Below are 23,470 nucleotides of genomic sequence, written 5' to 3' on the forward strand. Positions count from 1 at the left end.
CCTTACATAGCCAGCAGCAACACCTACAATTCCATACTCCATGGATGATGGATCCGACGTGACGTGGGAATCGCAATTCCCACCGACAGTCTCCAAAGCTTGCAGTCGTTGCCATGCACGAAAAGTCAAGGTAGATCGCCATCCTTCGAATAAGGGGAAATATGAATTCTGACACGTCCAAGTGTGATTTACGTGTTCCACGATGTTCAACTTGCCAGAAACAGAATGAGGAGTGCAACATCACCGATCGTGTAACTTATACGTACACTGCCGTCAAAAGCCTGCAAGACCGAATTATTGAGCTTCAAGCCAGACTCGACGCTGTTCCTGAGGTCACGGCAGGCCAAACTGGCCCGGTAGCTGGACCTGGCCAATTCGACGATGTTCGCAAAGAAGCCGAGGAGATTGGTGTTCTTGCAATTGGTAGACCGAGCGGCTACTCAGAAAGGATATACAGTAAGTATAGCTTTCTCAGGCCACAAGCTGATGCTTGATCCATTCTTGGAAGCCTGGTAGTAATCGTTGTCAATTCTTCAGTGGGAAGTGCCACCGGCTCGACCTTTGCTCGCATTTTCTTCAAGCAGATTCACCTGTCTGCATCACCATCAGTATCGCGTTCTGGTCGCGCAGAGTTCTCCGGTCATGATCACGAACTCGTCCGGAACAACGCTGCACTCCCACCGCAGCCTGTCGCTAGATTTCTCCTGACCACATACATCAGTCGCATATACACATGGTGGCCGTTTGTTTCTCTTCCGTTCTTGAGAGGTAGTCTTGCACGAATCTACGAAGACCCAGCACGGTGCACACTGTATCAGAAATTTTTAGTCCTCATGATGCTAGCCCTCGCTTCAGCATCTTGCACGGAAGCTCAGGAATACCGACGGATGATGGACTTGAACAGCCCCACAGACTACTTCCAGACAGGTCTACATTTCTTTTTGAACATACACGACCATCCGAGAGATCTGCAAGGCCTCCACTCCGTGCTTTTGCTGTGCTTATGGATGCTAGGATCAAACGTTAGAAATCACGGTGACGACCTTTGGCAGATGAGTCGATATGCCATGTCAACAGCTATAGAGATGGGCCTTCACCGACGTTCCGTCACCCCGGGCGACCTGAGTTCTGATGACCGAGAGATCCGAAACCGGACCTGGTGGTGTGTATACGCACTGGAAAGACAGGTAGCTGTCATCACTGGCCGAGTACTCTCGGTCAGAGAGCATGCAATAGATGCACCAAAGCCATCTGTCAGTACTCTAGACGAGCTCACAGAGTCCGAGGCTCGGGCGGCGCCGTCATTCCAGAAACTCAGTGTGAAGCTTTTCAATCATCTGATGAGGCTACGTCAGATTGGCGGGCGCGTCCTTGAATCCGTCTACATCGCCAGAGGCCCTGATGGACGAGCATCAAGAACCACTTTCCAAGAAATTTGCAGCGAAGTCGAAAAAATCCAGCAAGAACTAGAGAATTGGAAACGAGACATGGAAGCCCTGAACTTCAAGGGAACTCGCGAGTACTCCGAAATGAAGATCGAATATGGACTTCTCCTGGTCCTCATGTATCGGCCATCTCCCACTTTCATGATTCCCTCCAAAGAGATGGCCGAGATATGCTCTCGGGCCGTGTCTGGAACTGTTCGGCAGTGGCAGAAGTTGGAGTTTCAACATGGTATCACTGCCGTTTGTCGATGCATACGGCAAGTGCATTCGATCCTCATGGTCGGACTGGCAGGCCTGTATTGCGACTGGTAGGCTTCTTATCTCGCCAGATCCCCAATTGACATTCCTCTCAAGATTCCGAACTGACCATGAGCTACTAGGCATGTCAAAGCGATGAATCAAAGCCCAGAATCCCCTCTCCTCTACTCCCATGGGAGCAATGTGGCATCATGCATGGACCTCATCGAACGCGGAACTGCCCGGATGAATGAGGAAGGCATGCTCAAGTACCGCGATCTTCTCCAGGCAGCGAGGATCAAGGTATATGGACCGACAACATGGAAGCCTCCAGGCGCACTGTCACAAGTTACAGATGCTTCTCCAGTAGCTCCTGTGGACGCATCAAACACACTTGGCCTTCTTGATACAGATAACATACAGTCCAATATGTTCCTCCAAGGCGATGGTCTAGAAACGTATATGAACCAGGTAACGGGGTATTTCGACAACGCTCAATTTGGCTTGGACGAAGGCCTTACCGCCTGGTTTGACACTTTTGTGGAGGAGTTGCAGTCCAACCAGCCTAGGGAACTTGGGGTAAACAATACAATGTCACAATAATTCCTGGCAATACCAAGCCCCCCTGCAACTGGCGTTCGTGTACGTTGAGTGACCATGGGCTATCGACACCTGCTAACCTGATGCCATGGCACAGCCTTGGTAAGTTACTTCAGCGTCGGATTTCAAAGGAGATATCAACATCGGATCATTGTTATCAATTCGATCCCTTCTTCCCATTGCATTGGCTGCAGCTAATGCACCAAGACCGAGGTGATCTCGGACTGGACCGATGATAAGTGGAGACTGGCTTGCGCAATGTCATCAGAGTTTCGGCCCTGGCCGAGCTCAGTGCCGGCCAAGCTACCTACTTGTTGGGGGAAGCATCGGAGCACCTGATGAGTATTTTTTGGCCAATAACCCTGCATAACAAAAATCGGGGTCCTTGGTTTGATAGGGGTGTGGTATTTATTCGAGACTTGGCTTCCAACCAGATGTTTGCGACTTACACGGAATCACAGCGTTCAAAACATTGCAAGCATCATGTCCGAATCTCAGCCAAAACCTCAGCCGGCTACAAGCCACACGGCTGTCCTGAACTCCAAGAACGCTTCAATCCTGGTAAGATATATCTTGGTTCTGGAATTCCTTCTCTTCTAAATCACGGTACTAACTATCGATACAAGGTTGGCATTCGTGACGGCGTCACTGGCGAATTCCGTCTAGTCCCCAGAGAGGAAGCAACGGTTTCAGTCTTTGACTCCAACTTTCTTATAGGCGATGGAATCTGGGCAAGTCAACGGTTGAATCGGTGTGAAAACGGTCCAAAGGCTGATCTAATGGCTTCTCATTATAGGAAGGCATTCGTGCTGTAAGAGGCCGAGTTCAGTTCGCCAAGGAGCACATAAATCGGCTCTTCCAATCTGCAAAGGCCATGTACATGGACTTGGGCCTGACAAAGGGAGACCTCCTATCACTACTCCACCAAACCCTAGACGCCAACGACATGGGAAACGAGCCTCACGTCCACATGCGTCTAGTCGTCAGCAGAGGCCTCAAGTCAACGCCCTACCAGAACCCGCACGTCAACATCGGCCTGCCGCTCATCGTCATCATCCCCGAGATCAAGGCCGTCGACCCGACAGCCAAATCGCGCGGCCTGCGCCTAGGCACGACCTGGGTCCGGCGCGGCCCGCCCGACGTCAAGGACGAGCAGTGGAACCACATATCCAAGGCGACGGACGTGCAGGCCTGCGTGCACGCCAATTTCATGGGCGTCGACGAGGCGCTCATGCTGGACCTCAACGGCTTCGTCAAGACGTGCAACTCGGTCAACTTCTTCATCGTCCGCGGCGACGAGGTGTGGGCGCCGACAAAGGATAACCAGATGATGGGCATCACGCGGCAAAAGACTATTGACGTCTGTCGGGCGGCTGGTATTAAGGTGCGGGAGCTCGATTTTGCGCTGACGGAGGTGTATGGGGCTGATGAGGCTTTCTGTACGGGTACGTTCCCGTCGCAGATTCATGTTACTGAGGTTGATGGGCGGGTGATTGGTGACGGGAAGAGGGGGGCTTTGACGGAGGTGATTCAGAAGCTTTATGTGGCTGAGGTTGAGCGGGATGTTGCGAGGTCGAGGGAGCAGATTCTGTCTGAGGTTGAGCAGGCTCGGGACCTGAGTGTCCTTGATAGGCTGAAGTCGAAGATTTGAGTCTTCGTGGAGTCTTTTTATATTCTCTTTGAGAGTCTATCTAATACCAATTTATTTGTCAAGCACCCTATGTTACAAAACGACCAGATGCTCAATGAGATAAGCTATGTTTTGCTAACAAAATCTGATTCAATATTTAGTTGCCTGAAGACTAGCTAAGCTTCCTTCAACGAGAAGTTGGTGAAACCGAGATCACAGCTTGGAGATAAACCATCATCTGTGTTGAGTCACCTATTGCGAGCCCGCGTGATTCTCACCATCTTGCTCGGAATCTTGCGATTTGATACCATGCGAAAGATTAGAGAAGTCTCTTGACCACTGGCCTTCACTCGTCACATCTCGAGGCAAATACCACCCCATTAGCTAACACGGCATCTACTGCCGTGTCCCTGGACGACGATCTCGACGAACAGTGTGAGGACCGGTGGAGCACGAGTCAGCGCAACACCTCGGACTGCACCGATATCTCGACGTCAATCATCTCGGTGGGGACCGAGCACAAGCTCCACCTTCTCATTGCGTGATACCCCAGAATGATAACGTCAATCGCAGTTCTGTTTCTGCAGTCTCCATATCGACAACGACATGGTGTGTTATCCGGCAGAGCTCTCATTGATATCAAAAAGGCCCGGGACATGGGATGTGGAGTTGAGCAATTGAAATACCTGCGGTTCCGCCGCCGACTCGGGGGAGCATGTTTGATCCTTGGGCCTTGACTTCGAAACTTGGACTCTTTAAGTTTTTTTCTGTCCTTTGAGAAGAGACTTGGCTCTTGAATGAGTCTGACCGAGTTGCTTCGTTGATTGAGAGTTTGTACAAACAGCATCCAAGCTCCGACTTACACAGTTCCGTACATATACCTACCTAAACAAGTGTTTCCAACGCGCTTCCATCTTCCGTGATGGAACCCAAATCCGCCATGGTCAACCACGACGCAACCGAACAGACGGACGTGAAAGACGTTCAAGATGGAACTTCCCAGTACGACGAGACTTTGGCGCCGACGCCCGCGCAAAACAGGCGCATCCTCTTGAAGACGGACCTCGTCGTCCTCCCCTGCGCAGTAATCAGCATGACCCTCGCGTTCCTCGACAAGGCAAGTCCCAAAACCCCTCTCCTATCACATTGTCATAGGTATACATGAAGCTAACCATGGTCCCCGAGATATAGAACGCCCTAGGCTTCGCCGCAATCTTCGGCCTCCGCCAAGACGCAAACCTCAAAGGGCAAGAATACTCCTGGCTCGGCTCCGTCTTCTACTTCGGCTACCTAGCAATGGAACTCCCTGCCCTCTATCTCATCACCAAGCTCCCCATCGGCAAATTCATCGGCGCCTGCCTCGTCCTCTGGGGCGCCTGCATCTGCCTCATGTCCGCCTGCCACAACTTCGCCGGCCTCGTCGCCATCCGCGTCCTCCTCGGCATCTTCGAGGCCGCCTTGTTGCCCTGCATGCTTGTCCTCAACGCGACGTGGTACCGCCGCGAAGAGCAGCCCTTGCGTACGGCGCTGTGGCATAATACGTTCGCCGGCGTGTTTGGCGGGATCCTCTCGTATGCGATTGGGAATATCAAGGGGAGTTTGTCGACGTGGAAGTACATCTTCATCATCTACGGGGCCGTCACGGTCCTCGTCGGGTTCGTGGTTCTCTTCGCTCTGCCTGATTCCCCGCAGAAAGCATGGTTCTTTGACGAGCAGGAAAAGAAACAAGTCGTCGCCCGCCTCGCCGAGAACCAAACGGGCGTCGACGTCAAGAAGAAATTCGACGGGCGACAGATCCTCGAGGCCGTCAAGGATCCCAAATGCTGGTGCGTCTGGGCCTGCGCCATCGGCTACGCCGTCGCCAACGCGGGCATCACGAACTTCAACCCGCTCATCATCTCGGGGTACGGCTTCAGCCAGACGAAAACCGTCCTCATGGCCACGCCGCAGGCCGCGGTCGCCATGGTCGCCGGCGTGGTCCTCACGACCATCTCCATGTTCGTACAGAACCTCCGCTGCCTGTTCTGGATCTTTTCCGCCATCGTGGGGTTAATCGGCGCGGTGATGGTGCACACCCTCGACATCAACCAGAGCCGCAACGCCAGCCTGGCGTGCGTGTACATTATGGGCTTCTACAACGTCCCCTGGGTCTTCATGCTGAGTCTCAACTCGTCCAACACGGCGGGCGCGACGAAGAAGAGCTTCATGGGCGTCACGGTGGCCGTGTGCTACGCCATTGGCAATATCGTCGGCCCGCAGCTGTTCTTGTCGAGCCAGGCGCCGCGGTACCCTCTCGGTATCAGCGCCATGATATTTGCTTTTGCGCTCATGGCTGCGTCGGGGCTCGTGTATTATCTGCTCTGCGTGGCGGAGAATAAGCGTCGCAATTCCAAGTTTGGGGTGCCCGAGGATAGGTTGCAGGCTGGGCTTGAGCAGGAGAGGGAGGATAGGACGGATGGGGAGAATGAGGATTTCCGGTATACCTACTAGTATTATACTACGTGAGTGCGAGATGTAGTTGTTGCCATTGAGGGCCAAATCAATGTTCAATATTTTTTGATGAGATTTCCATGCAATTGCCGCTTGACAACTGCACCCTTGCTGTGCAGTAGGTTGAATTGGAGGATGATGCTCCCGGAAAAATATAACTAAGTTATGGTATTACTTAGGCTGATCCTTTGAACAAGTTCTTGTAAATGGACTCAAACTGTCCTACATGATGGTTTCTGAAGTTAATGAGGTTAGAATCGGCTTAGAGACTCGGCGTTTAGCTCTTTCAACTCAACCGGGAACCCGCAGTTCAAGCATGAGACTTGCTTGACCAGGGCTCTTGGACAGTGTTGCCGTGTTAGACAACCCCGACTTGGTAGTTTCAAATAACGCCGAGTAGACAGATTTCTCGGTGAACCGAGGAGCTGTGCTGTATATCAGTCGTCGACATCCCTCGCCAAGCATCGGTTAGCACTGGCGAACCGTCGTCTAGGACTGACATGGACCTGTCTAGTTTGATACCTTATCCAGATCGCCAGGTACGGTCAACCTGGACACCGTAACTTACCGCGAAGACAAAAAAACAAATACCACCGTTATTTAACCAAGAGCAACGCGCCCTAAAATTCGTGTTGTATAAAACCGTCCTTCAAAAAACAAGAGTCCAGCCTCCTCCTGATTCGATTACGGGGGCCAAAACAGTCCCTAGACGCCAGCACGGAGCAAACCATAACCTTGTCGATGGGCTGCTCGGTCACAAGCACCCCTGCCCAACCTAAGGTTCGGTTTCCCCTTTCTTATCGATAGGAGAACGGGATTCGGGAAAAGGCACCCTCTAGCTCAGTGACGGCTTTCGGGGGCCTTGGGGGAAGCTGCCACGCGCTGCCACACTGCTAACCTGCCTTATCGGTAGCCGGCTTACGTCGGCTCAGCCATGACGTCGCAACTTCGGCCGACGATAGACGGTCTTCCTCGGGATAGCTGCTGTCTCGGCATTCTCCCTCTGAGCCCTCCTTCGACTTCTTTTCCTTTCGTCTCTGAATTCCATGTAATTGGGAAGGCCTGCTAGTTAACTTCTTTTCACCAATTGACTTTTTTTTTGTTTTTTTTGAAAGAAGAGTAAACAGCTCCAAGAGAGAGAGAATGAGGACCTCCAAGATCCTTCGACGGGCACCCCTCGGCGGGCTCGCCCTCACCCGAGCCAGAAACGGTCCCTTGAAGACGACATCAATACCAACAACAGCGGCCGCAAAAGCAACGGCGGCAGCAGCACCTCAACCCCGCCGAGCAGCAAGCAGCCTCTCCCAAAGACCAAACGCAAACCACGTCTCCTTCCCCGGCGCCGTAAAGAGCGCCTTCACGAGCAGCCTCAAGTTCGAGACGCCCGGCGACTACCCCGCCGTGCCGACCTACCGCGTCGTAGACCAAAACGGCGCCATCGTCGACGACGCCTTCGTCCCGGACCTCGACGAGGCGCAAATCGTCAAGCTCTACAAGGACATGGTCTTTATCTCCGTCATGGACCTCATCATGTTCGACGCCCAGCGCCAGGGCAGGCTGAGCTTCTACATGGTCTCGGCGGGCGAGGAGGCGCTGAGCGTCGGCTCCGCGAGCGTGCTGACGCCCGAGGATGTGATTTTCTGCCAGTACCGCGAGCAAGGCGTCTTTAAGCAGCGGGGCTTCACGACGGCGGATTTCATGAACCAGCTTTTTGCCAATTCGAAAGATCCCGGTAGGGGGAGGAACATGCCGGTGCATTACGGTAGCAAGGAGCTGAATATCGTGGGTACCCCATGGCCGAGATGGCTACCTCTGCGTAGGGGGCTGGGTAGTTAACCATACTAACACGTTGCCCGTACAGCATACCATATCGTCACCATTGGCAACGCAGCTCCCGCAAGCTTCGGGAGCGGCTTACGCTTTGAAGATGCAGCGGATGCAAGATCAGTCGATACCCCCAAGAGTCGTTGCGGCCTACTTTGGCGAGGGTGCGGCTAGTGAAGGAGACTTCCACGCCGCCCTCAACATCGCAGCTACGAGATCATGTCCTGTAATCTTCATCTGCCGAAACAACGGCTATGCCATTTCTACGCCAACGCTAGAACAGTACAGAGGTGACGGAATCGCCAGCCGCGGCCTGGGGTACGGCATCGACACCATTAGAGTAGACGGAAACGATATCTGGGCCGTCAGAGAGGCTACAAAGCGGGCCCGTGAAATGGCGCTCGAGAACGGAGGCCGCCCCGTCTTGATCGAAGCAATGACTTACAGGGTGAGCCACCATAGCACGTCGGATGACTCGTTTGCCTACCGTGCTAGAGTCGAGGTTGAGGACTGGAAGAGGCGGGACAACCCTATCACACGTCTGCGGAAGTACATGGAGGCCAAAGGCATGTGGGACGAGGCCAAGGAAAAAGAATGCAGAGACTCGACTAGGCGGGAGGTGCTGAAGGCGTTCAAGGAGGCCGAGATGGAGAAGAAGCCGCCGATCCGAGGCATGTTTGAAGACGTTTATGAGGAGCTGACGCCAGATCTGAAGCAGCAGATGGCACAGCTACGCGAGCATCTAGACAAGTACCCGGATGAGTACGAGTTTGGTGAATTCGAGGGAGGCAAGGACAGCTTGAAGGCATAGACGAGTAGGCCCTGCATGATACCTACCAGGCTAGAGAAGAAATGATTAATGCGGAATCTCCGGCGCCGCGGACGCGAGCAAAGCCTATATTACTCATTATCGATATTTCGTGAGGTGTTTTTGTTGACTTGCTGCACTTGGCTGCTTAGAAATGGAGTATTAGTCGACCCTGATGGCGCAAGACGAGATAGGAATGCCGCCTGCCCACCAGACTTGAATCAGCTCCGTCAGAATCTGGAGCACACTTAAAGTGTTGACGCATAAACGGAGACGTGGTTCCGTAATGACGAGCGGCTTTGATGCGAAGCTGTTTTGGCTGTAGCTACCCACGCGGGGGTCAATATTACGTGCCGCTTTACTGAGCACTGTCAATGAAGCTGGTCCTTCCACATCAATCAGACGAGATAAAATTATTCTAAAATATCTCAAAGATACCTAAGAGAATAATCTATAATTTAGCGAGGTTTAACTTAATTTTATGGCAGTATGGGCGCTTGATGAACTGCTGAGAGAAGAGAGAGCCTGAGAGGAGCGGCACGTAATATTGTCCCCCGCGTGCTACCTTAGTGCAAGGTCAGCACCTGAGAGACTGGGGACGGACAGTGGTGGTAGAGCGGAGTTGAGCTGCCAAACGTTCCAGCACGGTCAGACACTAATACAATGACGCTGTACGGGTTGAATGTTCGAAGACAATAGCAGGCCTGGCCTGGCCGGATGGAACAGGGAGGCTTATGACGGGTGACGGACGACGGCACGTCCATGATTGGCGTTGGCGCGGTTCGAGGTTGGGACGGAGCCAGACGGTAGGCGTGACAGGAGGGGGACCGTTCCATGACATAGTTCTGCCCGTATTGTTCAGTATCTAGGGTGCTAAGGTCAGGTACTCCGTAAGCATGTGTACGGATATGGCAGTACCTCTGTATCCGCAGCATCATAGCATGGGCCTTACCGCAGGGATTCCCCCCTCGTGGCCGCTCAGGTTGATTTGGCGGGCCCAGTGTCTCTCCCCAGTGGCTACGTTGGAGCAAAAAGTGGACTGGACCACCTCAGCGATATCAGAGCCGCTTGGAGCATGTTGGCCGTTTGAGTATGGCCTTGTCCTTGCGCGTATGGTGCGTGGTGTGTGGTGGTGTGTGCAGCATGTGGCGTGCGGCGTGCGGCGTGCGGCGTGGTGCTTGTTAATAACTGTTAGCAGCAACGGGTGGTGTGTCTGTCCCGTTCGCCGGCCACGGCCCAGGGCATCCATCAGTCAGACCCGACACCTTCTTCCTCTCCCGTGCTGCTTTGGCGCTGCATAACCTCTTCTGATCCCAAAAAACATCCGTAACATCTCCCCATACTTCCAACCTCGCCATCGAATCTGTTCTCCTCCGACGATAACGACGACGATAACGATACAGACGATAACCGTTTCGAAGGATAGATCACGCCATCTATATCGATGACTCTCAAGGCAACGAAATCGCCTTGTTTGATCCGTTGATTCGGACCAACCTCCCAACGCCATCGTATTTGTTGGCCATTTCCCGACGGCGCTGATAACATCAACACACCAAGACGCCTAATCGCCAGCAAACCTCGAGCTGTCCTGCCTCATGGCGTAATCCATGGCAGAACGAATCGCCTCTGCAAATCAGCGCTCCAGATCGGTAGTCGACCACGATCCCCCCGCGCGCCTCCCGTCCACGCCGACGACATCGTCTTCCGGTTCGGGTTCGCCCACCCTAGCTTCGACCTCGTCTTCCCAGCGGTAGGTGGTTGCCATTTTCCCCGTATTTGCCGTGTTTCGTTTCGATCCCTCGTACACTGTTTTGTGCTTCGCCGAGTCAAAGGAGAGAGTCGAAAGAGAAAGAGAGACGGCGTATGTGTGTGGTTCGTGTGCATATGAGAGCGAGGCAGAGAGAGACTCGAGAGTGAAGAGGAACAAAGAGAAGAAGAGGAGAGGATTCAAAAAATTCAAAAAAAAAAAAACCAAAAAAAAAAAGGAGAGAAAGGAACAAGAAACATCCTCGGGTGCCAGGCGCGCAGAAACATTCGTTCGGAGTAGGGAGAAGGAGCAGACGGGAGGCAGAGGCAGGAGCAGCAGGAACAACGTTCAGGTGCCGTGGGGTAGTTGCCGGCGACAGCCAACTCGTCTCGTGCCTGCCTGCCTTCACCTGGTTCGGTCTGCCTCTACTTTGCTGCTTCTTTCACCTTCACCTTCGTCTTCATCTCCCGAGTCTTCCTCTTTTGATCCTCAAACTCCCCAAAAAGGCACAAACAAGGCACCTTTTCGGCCTCAGGATCCAGCCTACCTGCGTCCCCCTCCTCTTCCTCCTGAAGCTACCTTGCCTTCGGTACCCGAACGGCGGGATCTCGAACTTAAGCGGGTCGGGTCACTATACCTACTGCCTTACCTCACTACCTACCTACACCGCACCGCACCGCACCGCACCGTACATCCTGCCAGGCACCACCGCACCGTACCTCTAGAGCACCTCAGAAAAAAAAAAGACACAGAGAAGCGCCTGCTTTCCAACCATTGAAACACGGCTGCATCGCACCGCTCCTTCACACGCTCTTCATCGAGTCTTGATCGTCTCCTCGACACTTCTTCAACTCGACTCGACTCCTCTTTTCTCCTTTACTTCCTTATTCTCGTCACTCTCGCTTGGTCAGCTTCGGGCCAGTGCTAGCAGACCCCTCCCTCTACCACCCCAGCAATTCATTGCATGCTTTACCTCTCTCGTTCTGTCTAGTACTCTGCACATCCACATCCACTACACCCACACACCACACACACATCTGACCTTCGTTGCGGACACACACGAGGCCACCGGCATCCTGGCCTCGGCCGATCTGACTTGATCTTAACCTTTGTTTTTTTCGCCTGCCGTTCTTCGGTCGGCATGCCTCGAAAAAACCAGTCACTCATGTCTCCCAGAATTACTAGATCTTCTGCCCGGCAAGCGGCGAGTCTCGCGGCTTCATCGACACAATCCACTGCAAGCGCCGATCCCGCAGCCACCGCCCCTGCACCACAGAGCTCCAGCCCTCCGAACCCTCCCACCTCAGCCTCGCGGAAACGAAAGGCTTCAACACAAGCTACCAGCCCTACTCCTGGAGCACAGCCGTCCGCATCAGCTTCTTCCAGGCGATCAAAGCGTCAAAAGGTAGCCGACGCTGTTCCACCGCCTCAGCTCCCTACACAACCACCTGCCCCGCCTCGCTCCAAGAGAAAGGGCAAATCTACCGCCACCATGTCGAGCCCAGAGTAAGCAATTCCACTACCTGAAGCTGGAGCTTGAGAACCTTCAAGGCTGACTGTGCTTGCTAGCATTTCCGCCGATCCTGCGAACGCATCTGAGAATACTGCACCCTCGGCGTCTTCAAGCCGCAAATCCAGCAGCAGCCGAAGCAAGAGGACTGCCCCCGGCACCACAGGTAACCACGAGTTGCCTATACTCTAATACCTATGGATCATGGTACTGATTCGGCATCCACAGATCCTTCTGCCAACACATCCAGTTCTTCCCGGAAGACAAAACGGAATGCCGCAAATAACGCGGATGCCGACACCGCGATGACGGGCACAGATGATACCGAAAAGGAGTCTCTTCCTCTCCCGCCCCCACCACCTCCACCCGAACATCACGACGACGATGATAGTGACGATAACGATGACGATGACGAGGGCCAGCGATACGATGACGACGTAGACGATGATCCCTTTGGCGGATTCGGAGGTCCAGGGGGTCCCGGTGGCTTGTCAAGTACCTTGCGGGCCTTGACAGGCATGATGTCGGGCATTTCATCTCGCCTGCGAGACCTTCTCAACAGCCTGCGTCAAAAAGATGACCCATCAGTGCAGCTGATCGCCCTGCAAGAGCTATCTGAAATCTTGTTGGTGTCCAACGAGGACAACTTGTCAGGTCACTTTTCACCTGATGCCTTCGTCAAGGAATTGGTGACTTTGATGCAACCAAACGAGATGACGGGCGAAGAGAACCCTGAAATCATGCTGCTCGCCTGCCGTTGCCTGGCAAACTTGATGGAGGCATTGCCCGCCAGTGTGGCCAACGTCGTTTACGGAGGCGCTGTCCCCGTGCTCTGCCAAAAGCTGCTCGAGATCTCCTTTATCGATCTTGCCGAGCAAGCCCTGAGCACCCTCGAAAAGATCTCAGCGGAGTATCCCTCCAGCATTGTCCGAGAGGGTGGGTTGACCGCCTGCTTGTCTTATCTGGATTTCTTCGCAACAAGCACACAAAGAACAGCGGTGACTACGGCTGCAAATTGCTGCCGAAACATCCCAGAGGATTCTTTCCCGGTAATTCGAGATGTCATGCCCACGCTTCTCAACGTCTTGGGCAGCAGCGACCAGCGAGTGGTTGAAAAGGCTTCCATCTGCGTCTCTGGCATTGTGGAGAGCTTCAAGTACCAGTCTGCAAAGCTGGAGGAGCTCGTCAGTGTCGATCTGTTGAAGGCTGTCCTGAGACTGCTTGTGCCAGGCACCACCAATCTCATCGGGGCTGATATCCACACGCAATTCTTGCGGGTGTTGGCCTTTACGGCTCGTGCTAGCCCCCAGCTTTCGGCGGACTTATTCAAGCTCAACATCGTGGAGACACTTTACCAAATCCTCACCGGCGTTTCTCCGCCTAGCGGCACAGAAGACGTTGCCTCCAAATTGGACAGTGTCGTCATCATGCAGGCCTTGATCCATCGACCAAAGGAACAGATTATCGAGACTCTCAACGTCATTTGCGAGCTGCTCCCTAGCCTGCCTCGCAATGCCGACCCTTCATATGGCGATTTCGTGGAGATGAACGCAACAGAACCCATCACTCCTTCATCCACAGCAGCTGGAAAGACGCGCAAGTCACCAAACGACAAGAGAATCGAGCTGCTCGACACCTGCAAATCCGAAGTTCGCCGCTTTGCCCTCATTCTCTTCCCAACCTTGACCGACGCTTTTTCGAGCACAGTTAATCTCAACGTTCGTCAAAAGGTACTCACAGCCCAGCTGAAGATGCTTTCGAACCTCGACGAGGAAATTCTTGGCGAAGCCCTAAAGACAGTGTCTTATGCTTCTTTCCTGGCTTCGATTTTATCTCAGCAGGACCATCCCTCACTGGTCATGCTGGCACTCCAAGCTACAGAACTCCTTCTCAGTCGCTTGGAGGATGTTTACCGGTATCAGCTTTACCGTGAAGGTGTCATCTCGGAAATTACCAAGTTAGCCATCGAGGAGCACACTCCACCCCCAGCGCCAGAGCCAGCCGGCTCGCAGGAGTCCAGCAACACAGAACCGCAGGCTGCGGGAGATTCTGGTGATCAATCTTCCGACAACGAAGAGTCAGAAGACGATGAAGAGCACGAAGAGTCGGATGACGAGGAGAATGAGGAGGACAATGAGAACGAGCCTCACCCAGACGACATTTCTGGGTCGCCGGTTAGCTCACGTGGCTCAACCATGTCGCTTGATGGGCCGCCTCAGCATTTCCTGTCAGATGTCCCGTCGATGCGATGTAGGATTCGTGAGGTGGCTAAAAAGTTTTTGGAGAGCCACGAGACCGAGAAGCACGGCAAGGCCATGAAGAAAAAGGCGACTAAGATTCTTACTAATCTATCAGATCTTGCCGAAGAGATTGAAGCCTTTTACCTCAACAGATCGGCCGGCAACCTTGCACCTGAGAACGGCGTAGAGCTCTTCAAGAAGCTGGCCTCGTCCTTCGACGCGGACGTTCTCGAAAGTGTCACCAGCGCAGAGCTTCTGGCTTCTGGGCTCGTTAGAGTGCTTTTGGAAGTTTTCAGCAATCCCGACGAGGATCTAGCCCGCACTTCACAGGCGGACTTCTTGCAGGTCTTCATGGGCTACAGCGTCAAATCTAAGCCCAAGACTGCCACTGCCGATTCACCTGCGACTCCTTTCAGTGTCATGGTTCACAAACTTCAGGATTTGCTTAGTAGATCTGAGCATTTCGAGGTCATTACTGTCCACCAGAATACCTTCGATGGCAATCGCAGTAGTGCGGCGTCTATGCTCGCGAAGCAGATTCGGCTCAGACTTGTAGCTGACGATGAGTCTATACCCAAGTCGTACCGAAACATCATGGTTTCGATCCACGCAATTGCTACTTTCAAGTCTCTCGATGACTACCTGAGGCCCAGAATCAGTCTTTCGGAACGGCCACGTGGCTCCTCAAGGCGGGCCGACAACCTCTCGAGGGCCCTTGCCTCGTTGGCAGGCTCTGCTGGTTTGCCACTTAGCCATGCGGCAGCTAGACTTGCGGAGCGCCATGCGGAGCGCCATGCAGCAGCGTCTGGGTCAAGTCCGATCCCGCCACCGCCCAGTGTGCCCACGCCCAGCGGTTCGCGTTCTCTTCGCAAGACGAAGTCGAAGTCAACACCGCAGCCGGAGAGTGCGGCTACTCCTGACACCTCTTCCAGCACCAGGGACAAGGGCGTTCTGAGGAGATCTACCCGTCGTAGTGCGGCGTCGACTGCAGACAGCCCAGTGCCGTCTAGGCCACCTCCGGAAGATGACGACTTGGAGAATGCACTCGAGTGTGCAGATGAGAAGCATCTGTCTGACGACGAAGAAATTGGCGGTAGCAGTGCATTGGATGCTATTGTTGGTGACCTGGATGAGGATATGAGCGAGTCTCCCGGTCCCGAGCCTGGTGCTGTCAATATGGAAATCGCAGCTGGTGGCAAGGTCACCGCACGGAAGGATGATGGGACCAGAGTGCCCACGCCATCCCAGAGTTCTCTGCCTACTCGTTCCAGTGCTCTTCCGCCCCCTCCTGCGGCACAAAGCACCCCCACCCCGGCAACTTCATCGAGACCGATGTCATACGCTGCGGCTATTCAAGCTGTGCCGCAAGACTGGCACATCCAGTTCACTCTCGACAACAAGGTGATTACGAGCGAGACTACCATCTACCGTGCCGTCCACACCTCGGCCGCCAACTCTGATGAGCACTTTAGCCGAAGTGTCTGGTCTGCAGTGCACCCGATCAAGTTCCGACGGGCCCCTGGTCCACCACCCGCGGAAACCCTCTCGTTCAGTTCCAATGCTCAGGCCAACACGGAGGAGAACGGCGAAGGAAACGTGCCGGCATCTCTCGCTAAGCATCCTTCGACAGCCTCTATTCTTCGCCTTCTCAACATCCTCCACGACTTGAATGCCAACGTTGAAGACGTCATGGTTGAAAACAGCGAAAAAGATGCCGTTCGACTGAATGTTGAGCCCCTATCACAGTTCGTCAACACCAAGTTGACTGCGAAGCTCAATAGGCAGCTTGAAGAGCCTTTGATTGTCGCGAGCAACTGCCTGCCAAGTTGGGTAGAAGACCTTGCACGACTGTACCCTTTCCTCTTCCCCTTCGAAACCAGGCATTTGTTCTTGCAGTCGACCTCATTTGGGTATGCCCGGTCGATGACTCGCTGGCAGAACGCTCACTCCGCCGACGACTCGCGCCGCGACCGCCGCGACGATAGACCATTCCTGGGTCGGCTACAGCGCCAGAAGGTACGCATTTCAAGATCCAAGATCTTGGAGTCGGCCCTGAAAGTCATGGAGCTATATGGCGCGTCTCAGAGCATTCTCGAGGTTGAATACTTCGAGGAAGTCGGAACCGGTCTGGGCCCTACACTTGAGTTTTACTCTACGGTATCGAGAGAGTTCTCCAAGAAGAAGCTTAAGCTATGGAGAGAGATGGACTCGAACGACTCGGAAGAATACATCTCTGGAGCCAGTGGCCTTTTCCCTAGGCCACTCAGCGACGATGAAGCTATTGCGCCTAACGGGGAACGTATCCTGCAACTGTTCAAAACCCTCGGCAAGTTTGTTGCTCGTTCCATGATCGATTCTCGCATCATTGATCTGAACTTCAATCCCACCTTCTTCCGCATTGGAGATGGCTCATCGGCACCTGGCGTGAAGCCATCTCTTGGCGCGGTCAAGGTTGTCGATCCCGGCTTAGCTAGGTCCCTGAAGACCATCAAGAAGTTCGCTGTGGCCAAGAAGGAAATCGACGAAGACCCTTCGCGAACGCCGGCTCAAAAGGTTGCCGATACCGAGGATATCGTTATTGACGGTGTCAAGTTGGACGACCTTTGTCTGGATTTCACCCTTCCTGGCTTCCCAGAAATCGAGCTCATGCCCAATGGTGGGCAAGTTCGAGTCACTATTGATAACGTGGACTCGTACCTTGAAAGTGTTATTGACATGACCCTGGGCACTGGTGTTCGCCGCCAGGTTGACGCCTTCCGTACCGGCTTCTCTCAAGTCTTCCCCTACTCGGCTCTAAGCGCATTCACTCCCGATGAGCTGGTAACTTTGTTTGGCCGGGTTGATGAGGACTGGTCTCTCGAGAGTAAGTAGTTCCTCGTGGGCTCGACAGATGATATACTGACATCCTCGCTAGCACTCATGGATTCGATCAAGGCAGATCACGGCTACAACATGGACAGCAAGACCGTCAAGAACTTGCTGCAGACAATGAGCGAGCTGTCAGCTCCTGAGCGCCGCGATTTCTTGCAATTCACCACGGGCAGCCCCAAGCTCCCCATTGGAGGTACGTTTCCCCCCCCCCCCCCCCCCTCGTCGACTAGTCTCAAGTAGCCAGTGCTAACACAAACAACAGGTTTCAAGAGCTTGACACCCATGTTCACGGTCGTCTGCAAGCCAAGTGAACACCCCTACACGTCTGACGACTATCTCCCCAGCGTCATGACGTGTGTCAACTACCTCAAACTACCCGACTACACCAATATCGAAGCCATGCGCAAACAGCTCTCTACTGCCATCAAGGAAGGCCAGGGAGCTTTCCACCTATCATAGACGGTGTGTCTGTCACCGACTTAGCGAACTCCAGGAAAAGAAAACAGAAAAAACAGCGAAACTGATGGCCGGGTTGGCCATCTCAGCGAACGTCGCCACATCTATATGAGTGTGGTATGAAATACATCAACGAGCATTGCACACCGGGCGATGGTATTCTTTCAACAATAAAGACTTTATGGATGGAAATGGTCTGGGTCAGGGAACACCAGTTTTGGGTGAGGTGGATTGAAGGGCGCGGGAAGCACATGGAAGAGAAGCCCTTCTCCACCCGACTTTGCATGGCAGGTTCGTTAGGCGTCAGACTTGCTTTTCGGCTTGCCTCCCTGCTATGGCCTCGAGGCATCTTTCACTTGTTTCGGCACTGTTTCTTGGGTCCATGACCAGACCCAGTTGAAGCCTGCTGGTTGACGTATCAAGGGGTCCCTAGTTGATAGAATGGTCAAAATTGATTTGTGAGAACATGTTCATGTTTGTTCAAATGTGATCATGATGCTACTGCTGCCTTACAGATGAGACGTCGCTCACTTGCTCACTAGTTATTGTGTGCTCACGAGCAGTTGGGATAGAGATCAGCATACTCTTCTTGGCGTAAAGGTCTCTCATTTCATCACAGGAATCTAATGTCCCCCCTATTTGCGCGCAATACAAAGGATTTGTTGTCCACCCCATGAATACCGAAAAACCCCCTCTCGCTCGGATCAAAGTGGCCTTCAAAAAACGTCGCCTCCAAAGATTCCCTTTTCCTTCTGCCGCCTATAGAAACAACATGACAAGAAACAACATGATCCCCCATCCCCTACCCCTCAGGTACTGCTCTCTCTCCTCCAAACTCGAAGCTCGAAATTCGCTCTTCTCTTGATTTTCCCCTGGGAGGTAAGGTATCTAGAGAAGAAAACCCCCAGGTCAAGAGCAAGCCATGGCGGGCGGGTACACGTTACACAGCCCTTTCGTCCTCCTTCTGTCACGCCACGCTTTCCGTTCCTCACTTCATGCCCGGAAACAACTCAATCAAAATGGGGGATTTGGAGGAAGCAATCCGACAAAAGCAGAAAGTTGATTCTGCATCTGGCTTGCTTCGTCTCGCGTTCAGCATCAAATTAATAGGTCCCGGTTCTCAGGCCAAGTAGCATATGCCTCTAGCGGAAGCCGGACTTGACCTCGGCGCGGGGCCACTCAAAGAGGACGTCTCCGCTATAGACGTCTGCGGTGATGCGGCTGATGCGCAGCTCCACCTCGCCGTAGAAGCGCTCGCACTCGCGGAGCACCTTGATCACTAGCTTCTGGCTGAGAGCAGGGTCGTCCGCGTCGCCAAAGTGCTTCTCGACGCGCTTGCGCAGCGTCTCGATACCCTTGCGGACCTCGCGCGAGTCGTACGTTGCCAAGACCTTGTGGAAAGTGGACTTGGAATTGGAGGGCTGCGAGGCGATGCTCGAACCGGGCTTGCCCGACTGCAGCTGGCCTTCGATGTTCTCGACGTACTCGAGGAGCTTGCCGAGGGGGCGCCGCATTACAGCGTTCAGGTACAGGTTCATGTGCTCGTTCATCTCGCCTGTCGCAGCCTCGCGCCAGTCTTCGAGGACATTGAGGCCGTGCGTGTTGATCTCCTCGAGGAAATGGTTCATGTTTTCGATCAGGAGAATGTGGAAGTTGAGTGCCTCCTTGTCCTCTGGATCCGCACCCGCCGCACCAACGCTGACTGCCGGGTTCTCGCGAGCAATGATCTTGAGAGAGTCGAACATGGACTTGAGGATGCGATCATACTCGCGGTCAACCGTCTTGCGCACAGCTAGGCTGGGGTCGATACCCGAGACAATGTTTTCCACGGCGTTGGAGAACTGAGGGAAGACGCGAATGAACGAAATAACGCCCTTGCGCTTATTAATCTTGACCTTAGTCTCCTCAATGGCGCGGATCTGCTCGTCGACAAACTTCTTAAATCGGGACTCCAAGACACCGTGGAGCTTCTGGAGGAGAGCGTTAAGGAAGTCTTGATTGGATTGTTGGATGTCCCCCAGATTCCGCTCGAGAACAGCCAAGACACCAGCACCTTGTCTGAAACAACTGATTAGTATGTCATGACCATAAAATGGAGTTGGAGTCAACTTACAAAGGATCGGCTTGGACGACCCATTCGATGAGCTTGGCAATCTCCGTCTCGAGGAAGATGAAAATCACCTCCATACCCTTAGTAACACGTCGAGCAAGATCGCGGTCAGGCTCCATCAAACGATGGCGACGCAAGTCGCCGCCTCTCCGATCTGACGGTCTGCTGGCTGCGACCAGGTCGGGGAAGTCTGATTGCTCCAACGTGGTGGCGTGGAAGAAGTCAATGATGAAGTTCTGCTCCATCTCAACCAACGGCAGAAGGTCGTCCAGCACCTGCCCAAACACCTCATAAGGAAGGCTTCGGTTCTCGCCCGACTCTTTCAAGTTAGTCCTACTGCTGGTATCAATGGGCGAACGCAGACTCTTGGCCAATGTCTGACTACGCTTGACGGTGAGCTTCCTGACAGTGGTCGCTCTGCCTTCCTGCTGCTTTTCGACTTCAAATGTAAACAGGAGCTCGGATGTTTCGTCGGCGGTCATCTTGCGCGCATTGCGCTTCCATGCTTCCAAGACCTGGCGGAATTCGTTCTTGTAAACCGGGTGGCTCTTGTCTTGGTAGACCTGGATCATGCGATCCCAGTTGGCGGGGTCAACATCCTTGGCGTATTTGATCAAGGGACTGTACTTCCACAACATGTCTCGACCAGTGTCGTGGTGGCGAGAATCCACTTTTCTTGAAAGAGCTTCGCGGAGCGCTCTGTTGACTTCGTTGTAGGCTACATCGAACTGTTGGGCCATGTAGCCGACCAACCGTCGCGAGAAGACAGCGCTTTCTTGCCGGTACATCTCTTTCTTCTCCTGAACAATTCGCATCTTGCCATAGTCAGTGTTCTCGAGACCCACGGCTTGATCAACTTCTCCGCCAATCTCTTCGCTCTTTCGTGGTTCACCCCCTAGCAGCGTGGGGTCGATCTTGATCATGGCCTTGTAGAGAGTGACTAAAGAAATCTCAATGTCTTCAAGTCCGTTGAGATCTTCAAGTGGTGCCGCTCTCAAGGCGTTGAGATCGGCAGAGGTAATAGTAGTTGTCTCGAGGAGAGACTCGAGCTCCTTCTTGAGCAGTTTCTGGTTAGCAGTCTGCACTTGAAGACCCTGGCCTTGGGCTTCAATATATGCAATATCATCGGAAAGAGTCTGTTTCTGGTCAGCAACAACGTCGGAAAGTTTACCAAGAAACCTACCGAAAGCTCAACGCTGTACAGCGTCAGAAGATTCTCCATTTCTTCACACTCAGCGACTGCCAGATCAATGCCGCGTTTGATAGCCTCGACACGATCGTCCTCTTCCTGGAATCGGGCCAGCCAGCCACCTGCTTGTGCCTTGTTGAGCTCTCGCTCAAGGTCTGTCCTCATCTCGTCCACGTTACGAGATCTCATCTGCTCGCCGGGAACCCATCCAAAGTAATCAAGCCACTTTGTGAATTCGCCGCTCTTGTTATCCAAGACTGTGGGATCAATACCAAGAGATGCAAGATATTTGGCGTCATTACCGGCAACTATCGACTTGCTGTTCTCCTCCTTGGCGGCGGCATCCTCTGGCTTCTTCACATTAATAACTTCCTGAATTGAGGGCTGCAAGCTCGACGGTCGACTAGAATTGGGCACAGTGACCTTAACCTCAGGCACACCAGATGTGCGCTTGGGAGGCTCAACGGGTGCTGCAGTCTCTTCAGCTGCAGGTTCAGGTGATGTGACTTTGGGACCGTCAGAAGAGGCAGGCCGTGGCGGAGGTTGGAAAACTGTTGTGATTCCTTCGGCGGGTTCAGTGCTCTTTGTGGCAAGCTGTCGAAGTCTTTCACCAGCACCACCAGGCCGAGGCTTGAAAGCTGATGCGGCGGAGGCAGCCTTCCAGAGCACACCAGCGAGATCGTTCTTGGACTTCTTTGCTTTAATCATCGGTCCCAAACCTGGCCGACTCTCATCTTCTTGTTCCACAGCGGTCTCAGGCTCAGGGGTAGGCTCGACGGCTGGAGGCTCCTCGGGTATGGTTTCCTCGACCGCAGCTACAGGCGCTGGCGGAGGGGCCGGAGGCGGAGTCTGTACGATCGGAGAAACCGGCGCAGGAGGAACGGGAATTTCAGGCGGCGGAGAGACAATGGGGGGAGGTTGTCTTGTGGGTGTGGCCCCATTTCGTGTCGGGGTTCTGAGTGCAAGAGGAACATCTGGTGCACCTGGGTCTCCAGGCGTAAGAGGTGTGACTGGCCGATTGTTGTAGGAACCTCCGTCTGACCTCTGCGAAAGGGAGTTCTTTCTGGCTGTACTTCTCGGAGGAGGGGCAACTTGGTCTCGTCGCATCCCCGGGCTCACCAACGGCGCAGGAACCAAGTCTCTGTCGTTGAAGCCCTGTCCCTGGGGCCTTGCCGGATCCATTGGTGGTCTCTTCCTCTCTGGTGGTCTGCCTTCTTCTGAGATTGGTGGAGGTGGTCCCAGTCCAGGTTCTTGGCCTGGCTCACCGAATCTACCAAAGGCTCCCTGCCCAGGCATACCATTTCGTGAGCGCGGCGGCATGCTTCCCGTATCGTCGCTTCTGCCTCCTAGGGAAGGCGAGAAAGATTCTTGGCTCTTGTTCCCGAATCTTCTCAGCGTAGGGGGTTCTTGCGAGAATGAAGATGCCATGCTCCCCACTGGTGAGTTGTTTGCCATTCCATTGAGAGGTGGTGGTCGGCGAGGGCCTGGCGGACCAGGCGAGGGAGTGCCATAGTTGGAGGGCGCATTCGGAGCGCCGAGGTTGGTCTGACTAGTAGCAGCGTCGGGCATTGCGGGAGGTCGGAAGGCAGCCTGTGCGGGAGGTGCTGGTCGTCGTTCGCTTCTCAGGATCTGAGCCATCTCGGCCTGGTCGAAGCCCGATAGCTCTGGGACCTTACCTCCCGTGTATTTGCCATAGATCTTAACCAGGCTGGCAATGAAGAACTTCTTTTCCTTATCCGACTGCGCATTCCAGAAGTAGGGCTTTCCGATGGTGACGATGAAGCCGGTATCGCCGGCCCATTCGCGGAAGGTCGGGTTAGCCGGCGGTCCTGTGAAGGACTCGATGGCAGAGAGGTCGTCGAGGTTCCATGTCTTTCCAATTGAGAAAGAGCCGTTCGCGTTCTCTTTCGTCTTGTGCATACGCACTCGGCCACTCTTTCTTACTGCAACGACAATTACGCGGGCTTTCTGTGATTCGGGAGTTCGTGCTTGAGGCGGCGGAGGAGAGGTCGGATGGGAGGAGTACTCGGTGATTCGAATGTGGGTGATGTATGTCTCGAGCACTATCGACGGAAGCAAGCAAGGGTCAGTACCATACGCATATGAAGCAGACTTTTTTGTTTGAGAAATTCCAGCGACATCGGAATTCAACGCACACGATCCGTCTACATCCTTCTTGATGAAGCAGCTCTCGATGATGCGCCGCTTCTCATCCTCGAATCGTTGGGCCCTGTTGTCCATGGCTGCTCGGTAGGGCGGTCCCGTCGCAGTGGAATGGAGCAATCATGAGGGTGTTCGCAATGCAATGGG

At 53.8% G+C, this 23,470-nt stretch overlaps 7 protein-coding genes across 7 annotated transcripts; 5 read left to right on the forward strand and 2 right to left on the reverse strand.

Annotated features, from left to right (window-relative positions):
• Positions 1 to 40: 40 nt before the first annotated feature.
• On the forward strand, positions 41 to 2,311 carry BDP81DRAFT_378709 (fungal-specific transcription factor domain-containing protein; the record flags this gene model as incomplete). The annotated part of the gene is made up of 4 exons (XM_060586801.1): positions 41 to 130; positions 183 to 456; positions 538 to 1,753; positions 1,826 to 2,311. The coding sequence occupies 4 exons, from the start codon at positions 41 to 43 to the stop codon at positions 2,283 to 2,285; spliced, it is 2,040 nt and encodes a 679-aa protein (XP_060443011.1). The 3' UTR covers positions 2,286 to 2,311.
• Positions 2,312 to 2,765: 454 nt separating this feature from the next.
• BDP81DRAFT_462837 (aminotransferase class IV) lies at positions 2,766 to 3,933 on the forward strand (the record flags this gene model as incomplete). Its single annotated transcript, XM_060593943.1, has 3 exons — positions 2,766 to 2,843; positions 2,909 to 3,013; positions 3,079 to 3,933. 3 exons carry the CDS (start codon positions 2,766 to 2,768, stop codon positions 3,931 to 3,933), a joined length of 1,038 nt encoding a protein of 345 aa, XP_060443012.1.
• A 418-nt stretch (positions 3,934 to 4,351) lies between these two features.
• On the forward strand, positions 4,352 to 6,402 carry BDP81DRAFT_378716 (major facilitator superfamily transporter; the record flags this gene model as incomplete). Its single annotated transcript, XM_060586802.1, has 2 exons — positions 4,352 to 5,033; positions 5,114 to 6,402. The coding sequence occupies exons 1-2, from the start codon at positions 4,835 to 4,837 to the stop codon at positions 6,400 to 6,402; spliced, it is 1,488 nt and encodes a 495-aa protein (XP_060443013.1). The 5' UTR covers positions 4,352 to 4,834.
• A 1,143-nt stretch (positions 6,403 to 7,545) lies between these two features.
• BDP81DRAFT_451622 (dehydrogenase E1 component) lies at positions 7,546 to 9,037 on the forward strand (the record flags this gene model as incomplete). Its single annotated transcript, XM_060592645.1, has 2 exons — positions 7,546 to 8,184; positions 8,264 to 9,037. The coding sequence occupies 2 exons, from the start codon at positions 7,546 to 7,548 to the stop codon at positions 9,035 to 9,037; spliced, it is 1,413 nt and encodes a 470-aa protein (XP_060443014.1).
• Positions 9,038 to 9,582: 545 nt separating this feature from the next.
• BDP81DRAFT_58726 (uncharacterized protein) lies at positions 9,583 to 10,456 on the reverse strand. Its single transcript, XM_060596019.1, has 2 exons — positions 9,987 to 10,456; positions 9,583 to 9,899 (listed from the first exon to the last, which is right to left on the reverse strand). Exons 1-2 carry the CDS (start codon positions 10,281 to 10,283, stop codon positions 9,690 to 9,692), a joined length of 507 nt encoding a protein of 168 aa, XP_060443015.1. The 5' UTR covers positions 10,284 to 10,456; the 3' UTR covers positions 9,583 to 9,689.
• A 2,143-nt stretch (positions 10,457 to 12,599) lies between these two features.
• On the forward strand, positions 12,600 to 17,864 carry BDP81DRAFT_324373 (HECT-domain-containing protein; the record flags this gene model as incomplete). The annotated part of the gene is made up of 3 exons (XM_060584883.1): positions 12,600 to 17,397; positions 17,449 to 17,598; positions 17,668 to 17,864. 3 exons carry the CDS (start codon positions 12,600 to 12,602, stop codon positions 17,862 to 17,864), a joined length of 5,145 nt encoding a protein of 1,714 aa, XP_060443016.1.
• Positions 17,865 to 19,003: 1,139 nt separating this feature from the next.
• On the reverse strand, positions 19,004 to 23,401 carry BDP81DRAFT_324448 (exocyst complex component Sec3; the record flags this gene model as incomplete). The annotated part of the gene is made up of 4 exons (XM_060584887.1): positions 19,004 to 19,919; positions 19,975 to 21,107; positions 21,155 to 23,223; positions 23,317 to 23,401. The coding sequence occupies 4 exons, from the start codon at positions 23,399 to 23,401 to the stop codon at positions 19,004 to 19,006; spliced, it is 4,203 nt and encodes a 1,400-aa protein (XP_060443017.1).
• Between the last annotated feature and the right edge of the window lie 69 nt (positions 23,402 to 23,470).

Source organism: Colletotrichum phormii (assembly GCF_030913505.1).
Source record: "Colletotrichum phormii strain CBS 102054 chromosome Unknown BDP81scaffold_15, whole genome shotgun sequence".
NCBI classification, from domain to species: domain Eukaryota; kingdom Fungi; phylum Ascomycota; class Sordariomycetes; order Glomerellales; family Glomerellaceae; genus Colletotrichum; species Colletotrichum phormii.